Source organism: Passer domesticus, unplaced genomic scaffold, assembly GCF_036417665.1.
Source record: "Passer domesticus isolate bPasDom1 unplaced genomic scaffold, bPasDom1.hap1 HAP1_SCAFFOLD_37, whole genome shotgun sequence".
Taxonomy (NCBI): domain Eukaryota; kingdom Metazoa; phylum Chordata; class Aves; order Passeriformes; family Passeridae; genus Passer; species Passer domesticus.
In genome coordinates this window covers 1,715,482-1,733,739 of record NW_026990149.1, presented here as the reverse complement: position 1 = coordinate 1,733,739, position 18,258 = coordinate 1,715,482, and the positions used below count along the sequence as shown (strand labels likewise).

General features: G+C 47.1%; 1 protein-coding gene and 1 pseudogene across 1 annotated transcript; both read left to right on the top strand.

The window, feature by feature from the left end:
• The window catches only part of LOC135292526 (zinc finger protein 850-like), a 183,682-nt pseudogene extending 180,331 nt beyond the window's left edge, over positions 1-3,351 (top strand).
• Positions 3,352-10,210: 6,859 nt separating this feature from the next.
• On the top strand, positions 10,211-15,013 carry LOC135292525 (uncharacterized). Its single transcript, XM_064406717.1, has 3 exons — positions 10,211-10,378; positions 10,409-11,645; positions 14,970-15,013. The coding sequence occupies exons 1-3, from the start codon at positions 10,211-10,213 to the stop codon at positions 15,011-15,013; spliced, it is 1,449 nt and encodes a 482-aa protein (XP_064262787.1).
• Positions 15,014-18,258: the final 3,245 nt, after the last annotated feature.

Genomic DNA, 18,258 nt, shown 5'->3' with positions numbered 1-18,258 from the left:
AGTGGCCCCAGGAAGGTGTCAGTTCTCCCAGTGTGATCCCCCAGTCATGCCCAGAATATCCCAGCTGCCTCCAGCATGCATCCAGTCCTGCCCAGTTCCTCCAGTTTGCTTGCAGCATGATCCCAGTTTCTCTCAGGTGCTCCCAGTAGGCCAAAGTGTGATCCCAGTCACTCCCTTTCAACCCCAATATGATCCCAGTAAGCTCCAGCTGGATCCCAGTCACATGCCAGCCCTCCCAGTGTGGTCCCAGTATAATCCCAGTTGCTCCCAGTCAGGCCCAGTATGGGGGATGATGTGCAGGGTGTGTTCCCAGTCGCTCTCAGATTCTCCCAGTATTAGTCCAGTCCCTCCCAGTATGATCCAGAGATGAGCCCAGTGTGCTCCCAGTCCCTGCCAGTATGAACCAGTTGTGCTCCACATGGTTCCAGTGGCTCTCTTTCATCCTCCCTTTTGTTCCAGTCACTCCCAGTATCTCCCAGTGTATGCCAGGTCCCTCCAGCAGGTTCCCAGTCCCTCCCATTATTCCCCAGTATGATCCCATTTGCTGCCAAGCACTCCCAGTCAGCCTCAGTGCAGTGGCACTCACTGCCAGGATGATCCCAGTCACCTCCAGCTTGACCCCAGTTGATCCCAGTAGAAGCCCAGTTGTTTCCAATCCCTCCCAGCACACAGCCAGCCACTCCCAGTTGCTCCTGTCATGATCCCAGTTGCTCCCAGCTGCTCCCAGTCACCCTCAGCATAATGCCAGTCACTCCCAGTAGATCCCATTTGCCCCTAACATGGTCTCAATTGTCTCTGCAGGCTCCTGCTCACCCCCAGTATGATCCCAGAATGATATCAGTACAAAGCCAGTACAGTCCAAGTGTGATTCCAGTATGATCCCAGAACAAACCCAGTAGAGTCCCAGTCACTCCCAGTATGATGCCAGCAGAGCCCAGTCCCTGGCAGTGCTGCCAGCGCTGGGATCCCGCAGCCCTCTGTGCGTTCCCCCCTCCCGGCTGTGCCGAGAGGAGCCCCAAGGGCTGGCAGTGCCCAGGCAGGCTCCCCAGCAGGGCCCAGTTTGGATGTGGGGCCCCCAGTTGTCGCAGTTTGCCTCTCCTTTTGCCCGGGCCGGCTTCCCCCCTTCTCCGCAGCGGCCGGGAGCAGCCGAGAGCCCCGCGCTGCCCGTGCCGAGCTGTGCCGGCTCCAGCCCCGCTCCTGCCGCGGGCTGCGAGGGCTCCGGGAACGGGGCAGCGAGGGGGTCGCTGCTGCTGCGGGAGGAGGAGGAGGGAGGGAAGGGGAGGGATGAAGGAGGAGGAGGAGGCGGGATTAGGGAGGAGGAGGGTGAGGGGGGGAGATGGAAGAGGAGGGGGAAGGCGAAGAGAGAGCAGCCACAGAAGGAGAAGGAGGTGTGGTTAGGGAGGAGAAGGATTAGGAGGAGGCGGGGGATGGAATAGGAGAAGGGGCAGGAAGAGGAAGAGGAGGGACAGAGGCGGATCAAGGCTGAGCAGCAGGAAGCACGCGGTCGAGCCCTCCGTGCATTCGCAGCCCCCACCTGTGGGATCATCGCCCCCATGGCGCAGGTGAGCGGGGAGGGGGAGCTCGGGCCAAATATCCCGGGGGGTCCCTGGGCTGGGATTTTTTTGGGGGGATGTTTGGAGAATGAAGAAGTGCAAGGCTGAGCGGAAAAGGCCCCTCGGGGGGACATCGGGGGGTGGCGGTGGCGGCTGGCGGCAGAGGCAGCCTGGAGGAGCAGAGCCCTGTGTCCCCCAGGAGCCCAAAGTGGGGAGCCCAGAGAGGGGGGAGCGCCGCCATTGGCGGGAGCCTGCAGAGGCTGGAGAGGGGCAGGGGGGACTCCTTGGAGCCCCTGCAGCCCGGAGCAGAGCATGAGGGGAGAAGGGAGCCCAAAAAGCCCCGGCAGCCCTGAATGGGGAGCGAAGAGGGGGCAGGTTTTGGGATTGCTGGGACTGCCAGCAGGCTGGGGAGGGCGGGCACCGAGGAGAAGGGGGACCCCCAATGCAAGCGTGACCCCAGCAGCTGGGACAGGGGGAACTCCCGAAGAGCAGAGGGGAGGGAGCAGGGGTGGGGAACTCCTGGGGAGGGTTTTTCAGCACTGAATCTTGGTGTTTGGGAGGTTTTTCTGGAGCCTAGCTCGCTGGTGACTTGTAGAGATAGACTTGGGCAGAAAGACCTTCAAACTCAACATGCTCATCCCTTGTTTTCCCCAAACCAGGATTTCCCATTGTCACTTCTTGTGAGGTAGTGAGGAAGAGGAAGATGTCCCTGGACATGGAGTCAGGTGAGGAGGAAGTCAGTGCCCCTTTGCCTCTCTCTCCTGCTGCATCTCCCAGCCCAGCACAGCAGAACCTCGTGGCAGAGGCCGTTTTGAGCAGCTCCACGGTGCAGGAACCCAACGGGGAGGAAAAGCCCCGGAGATGCCGCACGAGGAGGGGCTGCAAACGCAGATGGCGGGGATCTGAGGGGGAAAGAGCCAGCCTGGGCCGGGAAGGCGGCCGGAGCTGGAGCCAGAGGTCGGAGCTGGTGGTCCATGAGGAGGTTCCTGATGGAGAGAAGCCCCACAAGTGCGAGGAGTGTGGGAAGAGCTTCAGGCACAGCTCCAACCTGATGAGGCACCAGAGGACCCACACTGGGGAGTGGCCCTACAAGTGTGATCAGTGCAGGAAGAGGTTTCAGACCAGCTCTGATCTCCTCATGCACCGGCGCACGCACACAGAGGAGAGGCCCTTCCGCTGCCCCGACTGCGGGCAGGGCTTCAGGCGGAACTCCCATCTTGTCAGACACCGGCTCATCCACACTGGGGAGAGGCCCCATGAGTGTGAGGAATGTGGGAAGAGCTTCAGGCAGAGCTCCACCCTGATCCAGCACCAGAGGACCCACACTGGGGAACGGCCCTACGAGTGTGGGGAGTGTGGGAAGAGATTCAGCCAGAGCTCCAGTCTGTTCTGCCACCAGAGAATCCACATTGGGGAGAGGCCCTACGAGTGTGGGGAGTGTGGGAAAAGCTTCAGCCAGCATTCCAGCCTGATTGTCCACCAAAAGATCTACTCTGGGTAGAGGCCCTACGAGTGTTCCAAGTGTGGGAAGGGGTTTCGGACCCACTCCCATCTCCTCCTGCACTATTGGAGTCACACAGAGGAGAGGCCCTTCTGCTGCCCCGACTGCGGGAAGGGATTCAGGCAGAACTGCCACCTTGTCAGGCACCGGCGCATCCACAGCGGGGAGAGGCCCTACGAATGTCCCGCGTGTGGGAAGAGCTTCTCCTGCAGCTCTCACTTGACCCAACACCAACGGAGGCACCGGTGAGGGAAGCCCTGCGAGTGCCCCGAGTGCGGGAAGAGCTTCGTGCGCTGCTCCAGCTCCATCCCCCACTGCAGGAGCCACGCTGGGCACAGCCCTGGTAACCCACATTCCCTGTGATCCATGCTGGGAACACACCTGGCTGCTTGTCCTTTTGGTTTGGCCTTGATTTTCTTCTGATTCATCTTTATCCCTTAAAAACAGCCCAAATTGTGTTAAATGAATGACATTGATCAGCGATCTCTAAAGTCTCACCATTTCATAGGTGTTTGAGGGGGCACCTGCCTTTGCCCTGTCTTTTGGGGGTAAGAAATGGATTCTGGAGCTTTCTGAAACCAAGACCCGTCTCGTTTGTTCCCGGCACCGGCAGCTGCAGCCTCCCTGGACACCATGAACTCTGGAGAATGGGGGCAGCCAGTGAGAACATGTCCTGGATTGCAAGCTAAGTGTGTGTTCTGTTTGCCATCTGTCAGAGGTGGAGCACTTATCTTCTGTTCATTGGGCAGTTTATCTCTTCCACAACCAATCCTTCATCCAGGAGATAGCTTCTGTCAATAATTATTAATTACCTTCTGTTAATGGGCCATTGAGTGCTACTGCATGGCTGATAAAATGACATCATGCCACTGGGAGATGCTCTGCCCAGCGGGAGGAGCCAAGCATTTCTTCCTGGATAGAATCTGAGTTTGGAACATTGCAGCAGCCTTTTCCCACTGGATTGCCAGAGGATCAACCTTTTCCCACTGGATTGCCAGAGGAAGACCAGGCCCATCTACACCACCACTGGACCTTCAGAGGAAAACTCCACCCTTCTCCAGGATCCCTGCTCCAACAGAGCCACACCTGTCACTGCAGGAGGGCTGCAGCCACCATTCAATGGGACTGCTGCCAGCACCCTGACCCACAGGGTGTCAGGTTGTATTCTGACTCTGTCAGTGGTTTTGGTTTTTTTTTTTTGGTTTTTGCTATTGCCTTTGTATTTTTAATTTTTGCTAAAAAAGAATTCCTATTCCCATAGCTTTGCCTGAGAGCCCCTTAATTCAGAATTATAACAATTCAGAGGGAAGGAGTTTCCATTTTCCATTTCAGGGGAGGTTCCTGCCTTCCTTAGCAGACACCTGGCTTTCCAAACCAAGACAGGACAGCACGACCTGCACCCCGTAAGTCACCCCCTGATGGCCACACCTTGTGGGACCCCCATCTTGAAGAGGAAGACCCAAGAGCACCATGGCAAGAGGCTGGATTTGAAACAAAAACTTTAAGGAAGTTAGACATTTTAGAGGAGCTAAGATTTTAGTTAGAGATAAGCTTTATTGTAATTAATTAAAATAAATAGGTAGGCCTTGATGAAGGTAAGAGTTAGTAATTAACTAATAATGGATTGCTTGTCAACACAATGTTTGGTTAGCTGGGTTTCTAATGAAGACTATAGAAACTGACAGATAGCTTTTAGGAACATAAGACAATTGTGGGCCTCCTGTGTTCTGAAACCAATTGAAGCCAGGGAATGGGAATTCTACCAAGGGTTCATTTGTCATATTTGCATTGAAAAGGTAGAAAGGTCAGAATGAGGAAGACTTCATTTACTTCCTCATTTTGGGACCCTTCCCATGAAAGGGACCCCAACCCATTTCAAAGAACAAACTACGTATGCCTAATAGATTTTGAACTAATTAGCCTATGAAACGGGGAATGGGATGTACCGAAATTATGAATATGTATTTGTATTTTGGGTATTCAGTAGTTGTATGGATGACAGGACTCTGTAATCACCTGTAAATTGCAGTGTGTATTTGGGAGCAATCCCACACGCCGCCCGGCATCGCAATAAACATACACTTTCTAGCTTTAAACTGTTAGAGAGTTTTTGTCCGTCACAGTTGGATATCGGTGCTAGATCAATATCCATATTTTTTTAATAAATCACTTTGGTGACTGCAGCAGGACATCCTGCACTCTCTGGCCGTGGGGCCAGTGGGGGTCCGGGACCCCTCTGGGCACCCACCCAGGAATTCCTGGGAAGGAGGATCCTGTGATCCTGCTGCCTACGTGGGGAAAGACCAGGTCCTGCTGGAACCACGGACAAAAGGTATGTTTCTCTTTAGGGAAAGGTACCTTATTATATCAGCAGTTAATAGGACGCAGGAGACGTCCCGCCTCAGTGGTCTGGTAACCCGTGTCCCGCAGTGGGGACCAGGGCTCTGGTAGTCCGTGTCTCGTAGTGGAGACAATGGCTGTGGTGTTGTGAATTGGGATTGGAGCAGGGGTGGCTCTGGTTTCAATTTGTAGTTTAAAGGTGCACCTCAGTGACTCGTCATTTGGGTGGTTAGTCCGAATTTTTGGGCTGCGAAGGGTCCCATTGTGGGTGGCAGACAATCCTGGTTGTGCCCCCAGCGTTGTGTGTGTGTGTCTGTGTGTGTGTGTGTGTGTGTGTGTGTATTGTAATTGGATCTGTGTTTGTTTGGTGGTTTTGTGATTTTGTGTGTTTAGGTTGTAGATGCACCGTATTTGTTGTGGTTTGTGAGAGTTTGTGTTGTAAGCATTATCATTTGTGTGATTTGGCATGTGTTATTAACTTTTGTAAGTGTTTTTGGGAGTTTTGTAAGCTTAAAGTTGTAAAAGGTCTTTGAAATCCCTGCCTGATTGTGGAGGGACACTGACACTTTTGTTTGGGAGAGCGGACTGATTTCAAGTGTTTGTATTGTGCTTAGACTGTGTTAGAGGGGAATTAGGCTGTGTGTGAGCTTGGACAGCATGTGTTTTTGGATGTAAACTTTTATTTGATGTATGGTCAGGTGAAAAAGGCTTTGTGTGAGTTAAATTTGTTTCCTTAGTAGTTAAAAGAGTGAATGGAAAGCCCACAACTATTCCGGACTCCTGACACAGTCCTGGTGATCAGGCAGTCATTTGTTTCCTGGGTAACCAGAGGGGAGTCCAGACTTTGTAGCCTTGGGATACCTCTTTTTATCTCCCTGTAAAACGCAGAGAGTTTGGTGAGCGCGTGTTTTGATAATTTTATTGGTATGTGAGGTTTGCAGTTGCTAGAGTGTGTGGTAATATTTTAAAGTGCTGATGGTTTACCCCCACCCCCCCAATTCTTGTGGAGGGATTTGTGCTGTGCCCTGGCCAAAGTTTGTGTGATTTTCAGCAGGACCTTGTTAAAACTTTTGTTGTGTTTGGGGTCGTGAAAAACCCCTGTCTGTTTCTTTTTTGTGAGCCTAAACTATTAGTGTTAGGAGTCAGGTTGTCAGCAAGAAAAGGGAAATTCAGTTTAGCGGCTTTGGTTGTATGCAGAAAACAGAGAGCCCAGAAGTAGTGCTGGCAGAGGTAGCTGAGAGACTTCTTTGGTGTCCAGATACGCAGCTGAACTCTGTGTTCTGTAACATTTTCCACCAAAGGGTGAGAGAAATTTGGTTAGCAGTCCAAAAAGCTTCGGAATGGGTTATAGTCGTGACTCACACAGCTCTTGGTGCAGCGTGGAATCGTCAGATTTCTGCCAGAACTTGACTGATACTTTGCAAGGTTTCCATCTGTCCTTTGGTTACAGCATGACAAGAGATACGCTTTGCTTTCAGCTGCACACTGTCTACAGTGTATGAAAAGTTGCTTCCAATTTTTAAACATATTTTAATAGGAATAGACCTGGAGCAAAGCTTAACAGAGGACCTGATTTAATAAATTATTAGTAACCTGCAACTTGGGTGGAGTACCTAACTACATGGTGTGGTTTCATTAGATTGAATCAAAAGGAGTTTTCCCACCCCTTTTTTGTAGAACTACAAGTTCTTTCCCTAACAGCTGCTGCTCTGAACCCTGCCTTTGAAGGCCTTCTAACCCTTTCTTTTTTTAGAGAAAAGGAGAAAATTAATTAACAAGCTGTTTTATCCCTTTTGTTTGCTAGCACAACTATATGAGCAGGAACAGGAGGCACAGGAATGGAGAACCTGGTTCAGGGGTATTCCCCTGCCCAAGGAAAGATTGCTGCTGTGATCTGTGGATCGTGTTTCGGTGTGCAGTCTGTCAGGACTCGTGGGTCTGGCAAGGGTACAGGTGGTTAATACCTAAGACTGGAACTTGTCTCTCTGTTATAAAAAGGAACAAAAGGCTGCCCAGATAACTATATGAATTTTGTTGGCAATTGGTCAAGAGTTACGGGATAGCAGTAAAATATTTGAGTTGTTGGAAAATGGGGTTTCAGGAACATTAAAGAAAGCAGTGGAAATTCTTAGAGTTGAGTGTTGCCAGTATATTTTTGTACCAAGGGAATACCAAGTGAAATTTAAGAACTGGGATAAGATCAAATGACATTGTGAAAAAGAGGATCCTAAACATGGGGGCAAATGAAAGCAAAGAGATTCCCAGAGGAAGCCCTTTAGGGTGTATGTTAACACACTGGAAAGAGCTGGTGGGCTATGGTGGCAGTGAAACTAAAAGGGAACTTGTCAAACTTTCCACGTAGTGGTGGCCACTCTATAGACTTGATGGAGGAGTGAAGTGGCCAGCAAATGGTACACTGGACTATGAGACTCTATTACAGTTCATGCTTTTCCTTAGGTGGGAATAGAAGTGGCAAGAGGTGACTTATGCTGCTATGTTTTTCAGCCTTTGAAATCACCCTGAGTGGCAAAGGGATTGTGGGATTAGGCCTCCATCTGATCCACTGGTATTGGCTCTTGAGAAGGATAATAAAGCTAACAGGGAAAAGCTGAAACAGGGTTGTAGCACGTGCTCCATGCAACAGAGATCTTAGAACAAGAGACAGTAGAGGCACTTTTAGCACCCCCTAGAAAGCAGGAAGGAGGCAGGGTAGAGGAACAAGTAAAATTGGAACCCTCACCAACTTTAGCCTCCCCTAACTTGTCTTCTGGTTCATCTGCCCTGGGAAAAACAGTAATTGAGGGAGGGGTTTCCCCACCAACTCCTGAATTAAGGGAACCATGGAGGCTTTACCCACCGTTGCCTAGTAGTGATAGTGAATGGGATGAATCTGAACCAAGTCCTGAGCCTTCCCTGCAAGGTCTGATAGCATCAAGGGCCAGAAGGCAAACCAGACTGAACCCACCCCCACAAACAACTAGAAAGCAAACTAAAGGACTCATACAAGCACCCTTAAGGCAGGCTATAACCTCTAATGGGGAACCAAGGATGATTAAGGTCCCCTTTTTCTCAGTGGATGTGGAGGCTTGGGAAAAGACTGCTAAGGGTTATGGGAATGACCCAATAGGGGTTGCTAAAAGGGTGAAGTTTATGGCTAAGCAGCATTTACCTGATTGGGCAGACATGCAGTTACTGCTTGATGCCTTAACAGAAACAGAGAAGCAGTTGGGTTTGAAGGTAGCCAAGGATTTAGCTGAAGACACTTGTGCAGCAGCACAAGAGGATATCAAAGATGTGTTTCCCCTTCAGGATACGATGTGGGATCCCAATGAACCCGATGAATGGGCACAGCTTAAGAGATACCAAGACTTTGTAGTAAAAGGACTAGAATGAGCAATTCCTAAAACCATAAATTGGTCAGCCTTATATGCTGTTAAACAAGGTCCTACTCAAACACCTTCTGAATTTTTGGATCACCTCTGGGACACGATGCGGCGATATACCACCCTGGACTCTGGATTGGATGAAGGAATACAACAACTAATAAATTTATTTTTCGGACAATCCACAGGAGATATCAGGTGGAAACTTCAGAAGATCCGGGGCCCAGATAGCTGAGGCTTGGAGACTCTATTGGATGAAGCATGGAGAGTGTTTAGTAATCGGGAGGGAGGATATAAACCAGGGATGAAGAAATTAGTAGCAGTAGTAAGGGCGGGAGAAAAGGAGAAACGTGAGCAAGACCTGCCAAGACAAGGACCACCCCGAGTGGGAAAAGATCCATGTGCATTTTGCAAGAAATTTGGACACTGGAAAAACCAGTGCCCAGAATGAAGAAGGGGTGATGAACAGAGAAAAAGCGATTGGGGGTCGGGGGAAAGGCTGGTTGCTCATGTGAAGGAGGACTGAGGAGGACAGGAGGGCCCTACCCTAGGGGACCCTCTGGTTGTAGTTAAACTGGGGAACAAGGAAAAGGAAGTGGAATTTGTAGTGGACACAGGGACAACATTGTCAGTGTTGAATAAGGTCCTGTACCTCTAACAAATGATTATGTTATGGTAAAGGGGGCTACTGGTCAATCTGAAAGAGCATATTTTTGCAAACCATTAAAGTATAAATTGGGAAAGCAATGGGAGATTCATCCATTTTTATATATGCCTAATGCTCCATCTGCACTTTTGGGCAGGGATCTGCTAGAGCAGCTGGATGCAAAAATAATATTGAAAAATGGAGAAATTAGTTTGGAGGTAAAGGACCAACAATATGTGGAGCTGTTAAGCCTAATGTTAATAATCAAAGAAATTGAAATTGTAAGTGAAGAAGAGAAAAACTTCAAGAAAATAATGGATCAAATATTCCCTGGTGTATGGGCTTCTAATATACCAGGGAGAGCAAAGAATGCATTGCCCATACAAATTAAGCTCAAGGAAGGGGAACAACAAGTAAGGGTTAAAAAATACCTCCTAAAGAAGGAAGACAGAGAAGGGACTAGCAAAATCATAGAAAACTTTTTGCTAATAGGACTGTTAAGAGAGTGTCAGTCTGATTTCAATACCCCCATTTTGCCAGTAAGAAAGCCTGATGGGTCATACAGGTTAGTACAAGACCTAAGGGCTGTTCTCAAAGTAACTGAAGACTTGTATCCAGTAGTTGCTAACCCTTATACTTTATTAACTCCTTTAACACCTGAACTAACCTGGTTTACCATTTTAGATTTGAAGGATGCCTTCTTATGCCTCCTTCTCTACGAGGCCAGCCAGAAAATTTTTGCATTCAAATGGGAGAACCCCAAAACTGCACGGAGGAAGCAGCTCACATGGTGTGTATTACCACAGGAGTACAAGAACTTCCCACTGTATCTGGGGAGCAACTTGCCAAGCATTTAGAGTCTTGGAAACCTCTACCAGGAGAAGGGCAGTTGCTGCAGTACGTGGATGACCTCCTAACAGCCACCCAGACCCAGGAGACACGCGTGCACTGGACGGTAAGCCTCCTAAACTGTTTGGGCCTGCAGGGGTATGGAATATCCCAGAAGAAAGCCCAGATGGTGAGGCAAGCAGTCATTTGCCTGGGTTATGAGGTGAGTGCTGGTCAAAGGACCTTGGGGCAGGATGGCAAAGAAGCAATATGCCAGACCCCGAGCCCTCAGACACTGAAGGAACTGAGAACCTTTTTAGGCATGACAGGGTGGTGCAGCCTGTGGATTTCTAACTATGGGTTACTTGTTAAACCTCTATATGCCCTGATCAGGGAAGGGAGCAGAGATCTTCAGTGGACAAAAGAAGCAACCCAAGCCTCCGACCAACTAAAGAAGGCCCTCATGTCAGCTCCGGCTCTAGGACTTCCAGACGTGAGTGAACCATTTTTCCTGTTTTCCCACGAAAAACAAGGGATTGCCCTGGGAATATTAGCAGAGAACTTAGGCCCGTACCAGAGAGCAGTGGCCTATCTCTCCAAACAGCTGGACACGGCAGCTAAAGGATGGCCAGGGTGTCTCAGAGCTGTTGCAGCAGTGGCAGTGAACATCCAGGAAGCACACAAATTCACCCTGGGCCAGAAAATGACTGTGCTGGTATCCCACACGGTGTCTGCAGTCCTTGAGGCAAAAGGGGGACATTGGCTCTCCCCACAGAGGTTTCTGAAGTACCAAGCTATACTAGTAGAACAAGATGATGTTGAAATTGTGGTAACTCACATTGTAAATTCAGCTTCCTTCCTCAGTGGGAGTATGGGAGAAGCAGTGATCCATGACTGTCTGGAGACCACTGGAGCCACTTTCTCCAGCTGCCCGGATCTGAAGGACACCCCACTTGAAGATGCTGAGACCTGGTTCACTGATGGAAGCAGCTATGTCATCAGTGGAAAAAGGCACCCTGGATATGCGGTTACCACAAGCAGAGAGGTAATAGAGTCTGGACCTTCACCAGCAAACACCTCTGCACAGAAGGCTGAAATAATCACCTTAACTCGAGCCTTAGAGCTGGCAAAAGGAAAAGAGGTTAACATCTACACGGACTCAAGGTACACGTTTGGGGTGGTTCATGCACATGGAGCCATTTGGAGAGAGAGAGGACTGTTGAATTCACAAGGGAAGAATATTAAACATGCACAAGAGATACTGAGACTACTAGGTGCAGTACAACTACCTGAGAAGGCAGCCATCATGCACATTAAGGCACAGCAAAAAGTGAGCTCTGAATTGGAAGAAGGGAACATGCTGGTGGACAGAGAGGCAAAAGACGCAGCCAGAGGTGAGGTATTTGAGGAGACAGTGGAGGCAACATTGATCCCAGATGGAAACATTTCTATTGATGGTAAGCCAGTGTACAATAAAAAGGATAAGAAACTTTTTAAGGCAAAAAAAGCAAATTATAATCAAGAAGGACAGGCTGTAACAGAGGAAGGGAAACTTGTAGCGCCTTCCTATTTGCTGTGGTCATCAGTGCAAAAAGAACATGAAAAAACACTCTGGGGAGTAGATGCCCTGTACAACCATTTGAAAGGAAAAATTATGGCCAGGAAACTCCAGGGCACAGTAATGCAGGTAACTCGTCAGTGTAGTCTTTGCCTCTGAACTAATCCTAAAAACATCCCAAAGCCTAAAGTTGGACAAATTGGGAAAGGCTGCGGACCTGGGCAACAGTGGCAAATCGATTTCACAGAATTACCCAGGAAGGGGGGATATCATTACCTCTTGGTATTGCCTGATACCTTTTCAGGTTGGCCAGAAGCTTTCCCTACTAGGACAGCTAAAGCACGAGAGGTAAGCAAAGCACTGTTGCAAGAAATAATCCCGAGGTTTGGGGTTCCAGCCACCATATCCTCAGACAGAGGGCCGCATTTTGTTTCCAAAATTGTGCAACAAATTAGCCACCAGCTGGGGATAGACTGGGAGCTGCATACCCCATATCATCCTCAATCGAGTGGCCAAGTGGAAAAGATGAATCATTTGATTAAGCAACAAATTGTGAGATTGGGAGAAGAGGCAAACCTACCTTGGCCCCAGGCTCTTCCATTAGCATTATTGCCAATTTGGACAAAACCAAGGACAAGGGAAAATTGAGCCCCTTTGAAATATTATATGGGAGACCATATGCAGTTCAAGAAGGAGCCACACCTACACAAATAGGGGAGGAAACCCTACCCGAGTATATGATAGCCCTGAATAAACAACTGAGAGGAACTGCAAAATATGTGGCTGGAGCTCAAAACAGAGATTTGGATGGACCAGTACATGATGTACAACCTGGGGATTATGGGTATGTTAAGTCTTTGGCAGAAAAGACCCTGGAACTGCAGTGGGAAGGACCATTCCAGGTGCTCCTCACTACCTTTACTGCATTCAAGATCAAAGAACAGCAGGCCTGGATCCATCACTCCCGAGTGAAGAAAGCCCCTGAGGAAGTCTGGAAACTGATGCCAGGTGACAAAGAACTGAAGCTGAAGCTCACCTGGAACCATGAATATATGGACTTAGAGAAATCATGGACATGATGGAGAAGGTGGTAACTATTATAGCCATTGCCATGGTTGTAACAGGAGCCAGTGCGATACCGCGCAGGTACAACGTAACTGGGATGTACCGGTGCCAAGGGAGGGCCTGTGATCCCCACTCTCGTAGGGCCCTAAATGAGATCCTGAAAGTCACAAATGCACGTTTGTGGGAAGGGAGAAATGTTTGGGGATGTAGCTATGCATTTGTGCAAGGTGGGTTGCATGAGGCTTACCATCCACCCATGAAACTCATTCAGATTAGCTCTGAATGCTGTGACAAATCTTTGAGTAAGTGCCCTAAAAATAGAAGGGTGTGCAATAAGAGAGTATGATCTTGACTTTAGCATCACTCAAGTGTGCACTGAATATCAGAAGAACAAGATCAGAACTACCCCACTAACACAAAAGAAAGCTGTTCCTACCCAAAGGCCAATTATTCCAGAAGCAGAAGTGCAGCCTATAGTTCCTGTGATTACTAGAATTGGGCCGTATGCTATGAAGAAAACAAGAACTCAGAGACTGCTGGTTAATCCAGAATGGTCTCTGAAGCAAGTAGAAATGGGAATACAAGTAAATGCTTTGGACATTCAACTAGAGTGTGCCCCATTTCTAAATACAGAAATAGGCCTTTTTTCTAAATACAGAAAGTGGAGTTGTAGCAGGCCCAGGGCCTGCAATGCCTCCATGGCATTCAGCAGCCTAAGACAGGAAATGCCTGGTCATGATGACTGGACCTAAGAATCCCCTCTTCCACCCTCAGACCCTTGCTTATCTCTCTAAGCCCACAGCTCACTTTCGCCTCGACCCTCACTATTGGATTGTTTCTAAAACTCCTGTACCCTATATAAAGCCCTACTTCTGCCCTGTTCTGCAGAAGAGCTGTCCCTGAGACCTTCTCAGAAGACATCAATAAAGACATCTCTGTGGAACCTCACACAGCCTTCTCCTCTCTCTGCCAGCATCTGCCAAAGGCACTCAGCAAGCCAAGAGCTGAAATCACAAATGAGCTGAGAATCACTGAAGAGCTGAGCTTGCTAAGACTGCCTGCAGCTCTGGGGCCTGCCTGAGGGGCCCGGACAGGTCGTGCTGAATTGGACTTCTCTGTCTTGGGCTCCCACAGCAGCCGGGGCCGGGGAGACCCCGAAACGCCGGAGTCGCCTCAGGGACAAGGTGGGCATCGGGCACAGCTGGGACTCCATGGTCTCACACAGCTTTCCCAGCCTGAATGATTCCATGAGTCTGGGATTCTATGAAGGCATGATTCAAAACAGATTTGAACTCCAAATCTACCATATACAAATATTAAAAAGGTCAAAATTCACGTGAAAGAAATTAAAGATGATTCTTTAAGACTGAAAGAATCGTATGTCAATGTTGCATATAGGTAAACCCTATAAAAGAAGAGCCTTGTTACCCTTGTAAAATGATGGCTCAGGCCTGCTGCTTGGGCTAAGTACAGCTAACAGCTAGCCTGACAAGTTCCTGTGAGAAAGGAATTTGCACCTGTGAGAGGAAAGACTTCTACCCACATCTTCTATGCAGGAGACAAGAATGGAAACAGCGTTAGAGAGAGGAAAGGTTTTGACTGACACCTACATGAGCAACTACTAACCAATGAACTGAGTTGCACTAAGTTACTAAGCAATTAAAATGAAACACAATGCCTTCAGAAAACCATAGAAATATGAACTGTGAAGAATAAAGATGGGCTGTTGTGCATGAAGAAATAGGTGGCTTGCCTGTCTCTACAGCGACATGTAAAGACAGCATTGCATGAACTGCCCTTGGGTTTAACATCTTCAGTGAAAAGTTAAACTGGGCCTCTCTATTAAGAAAGGGTTAGTGGTTCAAATGTCCTTGTCCTTGAAGAGAATTCAAAAGCCTTCATAGATATGTTCCTGCTTCTGTAAATACAAACACCTTCATGTTAACATGTGGAATTATATTCTGATTATCATTATTGACAGGCCAATGGAAGAGAAAAAATAATCAGATTTTGTAGGCTGACTTCTTCCCTCTAATACCTGGCCTTTCTGGCTGAGATGCCAGACTCATGAGCACACTGCTTAATTCTTTTTCAGTTCAAGATGATGCAGAGTTGCGAGAAAAGCTGTGCCTCCAGTGAGGCCTGGCCTTGTACACATCTAGTAAAAATGGTATTTCTGAGTTTGAGGTACCTCAAAAGACAGATCTTGGCCTTGGAAATGCAACTCTCAGTCAGTGACTGTTGTCAGAATGTGCAATAAAATGCAGTTTGTGCCTCTTCTGTGTTTATCTTTTGTGTGCAGGTTGTAGAGTTTGTTGTGTGTTGCTGCTTTTCCCCTGCTCTTTTCCCCGCAGTGTTTGGGGAGCAGAGGTGCAGCGGCCCCGGGAGGGCTGTGGCAGCCGAGCCGGGCCAGCCCCGGCGGGCTGGATTCACGGCCGCAGGGCCCTGCTGGGAGATGGAAAATGAGATGATTGGCTCTGGCAATTAAGGGATGAATACTGTGTGAATATTGAGAGAAGCTTTATTGGTGTACAGTTATGTCATTGCAGTTTAGATGGCCTCTGTTCTCCCCATAGTTTCCCTCTGGGCAGTGCCTTCCCTCTCCCCTGTGGGCGGCACAGGCCCCGCTCTGGCCCAGAGCTGTGTTTGTGTGCCTTGAAAACGTGGTGCTCTAGGGTTTTTAAAAGTTTATTTTAGTTTCTGACTAAATTCTGATTGTTTTATGTAGTTTTATAGTTACTGGAGAGATTGAAAAGCGGTAAATGCAGTGCCTTATTACCTATCAAATTTTAACATGGTCTGATCTCTTTAACAAGAATGCTAACACATTTGCCATATAAAATGATGCCAGATACTGTCACTAAAAGCTGTTGAGTTGTTCAGCAATATGCTAAATTGCACATTATTATATTTATTTCCCAGTAACCCTGCACTTTGAAAAGTCTTACTGAATTTCTGTTTCCATGGAATTTGCAGTTACCATGGGTTTTACTCATAACTGATTTACTTCTAATTCTAATATGCTTGTTACAACTTTAATCCCTCCAGCAGACCATCATGCTGTTATTTCACTTACAGCTTGTTCACCTTTAAGTTGTCTTTTTGTGTTAATAACCTTAGACTGAGTTACATCATGTCATATCTATAACTTTTAAGAATGTTCGTTTGAATTCTGTTAAATTAAGGCCAAATATTGTAACGCTCAGTTACCTTCTTGAATAAGGCTAAGTTTTATTAAGTAAATTTTGGTAGATTTTATAAATGTTAAGATTCAGTTTTACGTCATTTCAGCAATGATCCATTCCAGCTTTTTATGGATCCAGTTATGTTCGGTATTAATAGTAATTAACATTGAGTTCTCTTGAGTGTGCTTTTTGTTCTACTAAGGTGATAATGAAATTATGTTTATTAATTTGAAATCCTTTTAGGACTGGGTTTTATTGAGTTCATCTTGTTAAGCTCTATTGATGTCAAAAGGAATTTATATCAGGTTTGAGTGTTATTTAATCTGAGATATCATAAATTTTATGAGTGAGCTGTTCAGTGTTTCCTTTGTTGCATTTTTTCTGTCATAAATACATTCATGTTTCTATTCCTGTTTTTATAGCCAGCTTTTCATATGTTTTACCATCTTTTGGTGTAATTATCTACAAGACACGTGTCATTTCAGGATCCTTCTTTTGTTCTCTAGCTGCTCATGTATCTCTTAGACCAGACTACCCCTCTGGCTGGGCTCTGCACTGGGGCTCCATGGTTTGACCCAGTGCTGCCTCATGATTTTCAAGTATTTTTCAGACTTCCAGGAAATGATATCTCAGCTTTGTCAGAAGTCTTCTCTAAACTGATGGTATTGTGACATCTACTCTAAGCAATCAGATGCAGTCCCAATTGTTATTACAGAACCACTCCAACAGTTTGCTGTGTTTAAAGCATCTCCATGCTGAGGAGATTTTGGAGGAGGCGGCTATTGGATGATTCATCAGTCTTTCACCCCTAGACCTTTACTCCTAAGTGCTATTCTTAGGAGCCTTGTTTAAAATTACATTTAGGGAATTCTCTCCCACTTAGAGCTTGGGTGGTGGCCAGGCCTTAGCTCTACCTGGACAGGAATTTGCCAACAGACCCAGATGTTTTCTGCATCAAAACTAGATTGGAGTTGCTTTGACTTTGCAATTTCACCGTCTGTACATGACAGTTGAACTATTTTTAAAGGGAGCTTGGGAATTATGATCTGGAAATAATTATCCAAGTCCCCACTGAATCGAGGTTTGTCAGCTGTTTGCAGACTCTGGGATGATGGTACATTATTTCAGAGATTTCTGTTTATTTCATTCCACCTATGTTGTTAGTTTTGTCTGCTATTTGAAATATTCCCGATCGTTGTATCTAAATTATTCCTAATTGCTCTAAGTTTCTTGTCTACTACGTGTATTATTTTACTACGCTGTTTCTTCATACTCATAACAAAAGACATGCATCTCATTCTTAAAAAACAAAAAAGAAGAGGAATGAACGCCTTAAGAACATTCAAATAATGCAATATGTACATGAGAAATTTGGACGACTAACATTTTGAATCATGCAATATTTACATTAGAAACTTGGAAAAAAGGTCATCCCATCTAAATCCCAGTGGAGTGTCCCACAGGGAAGCCTAATTGATTCATTAACTTCAGGAGAAGAGATGCCTGTGTTTTATCACCAACAGCTCAAAGCAGTCACCTGTTCATTCCATCAGATACTGATCAGCTCTGAAGAAATGAGGCCCAGTGGAAAGAGAAATAACCTCATCCCCTTGCAGCCTTTGTGGCCAGAACAGGAACAGGAGTAGGACTGCCAAGACACAGCTGTGCCTGGAAACTGACAGAGGCAATTGGCCAACAAAAGCCTCATGGCATCATCATGGGACAGTGCTCCTCCCAACCTTCTTCAGTTCTTCCCTGTTCCAGCTGCCAGAAGGACATTCAGTGATGTCCAAGATCAACATTTCCAGCTAATGGACCTTCTCCTACTTCTCAGCTAATTGGAAACAATGGTCATTTCTTTCCATTTCCCTAAGAGACATTGGACATTATTCTTTTGTTTGCTCATGCTGCAAAACCCTGTGTCAATGACTTGACAGAATTGGGTAAGTTTTGTTGATTGGAACTGGTCTTTTATGTATCTTATCCCACATCTAACAGATAACCAGTGATAACCTTCATGAGATCATACCCTCCCAAGAGCGAGCTGTTTCAACATCAGAACATAGGAGCCTTTTTTAAATGAACAAAAAGGGGGAGATGTCAGAGACAGGTAGAATAATGATAAAAGAAAGGCCTTATGAAATCAGGCCTTGTTCTGCTATATTAACAGCTGGCCTGTCATCTCTTCTAAGTGCAGCT

What these genes read in the sequence shown, in the direction of transcription:
- LOC135292525 (XM_064406717.1), top strand. Translation starts at nt 10,211, where the DNA reads ATGGTGTGTATTACCACAGGAGTACAAGAACTTCCCACTGTATCTGGG. An exon ending in AGACACGCGTGCACTGGACG is followed by an intron (nt 10,379 to 10,408) that starts GTAAGCCTCCTA and finishes TTGGGCCTGCAG; the next exon opens with GGGTATGGAATATCCCAGAA. An exon ending in GGCAAAAGACGCAGCCAGAG is followed by an intron (nt 11,646 to 14,969) that starts GTGAGGTATTTG and finishes ATTCTTTTTCAG; the next exon opens with TTCAAGATGATGCAGAGTTG.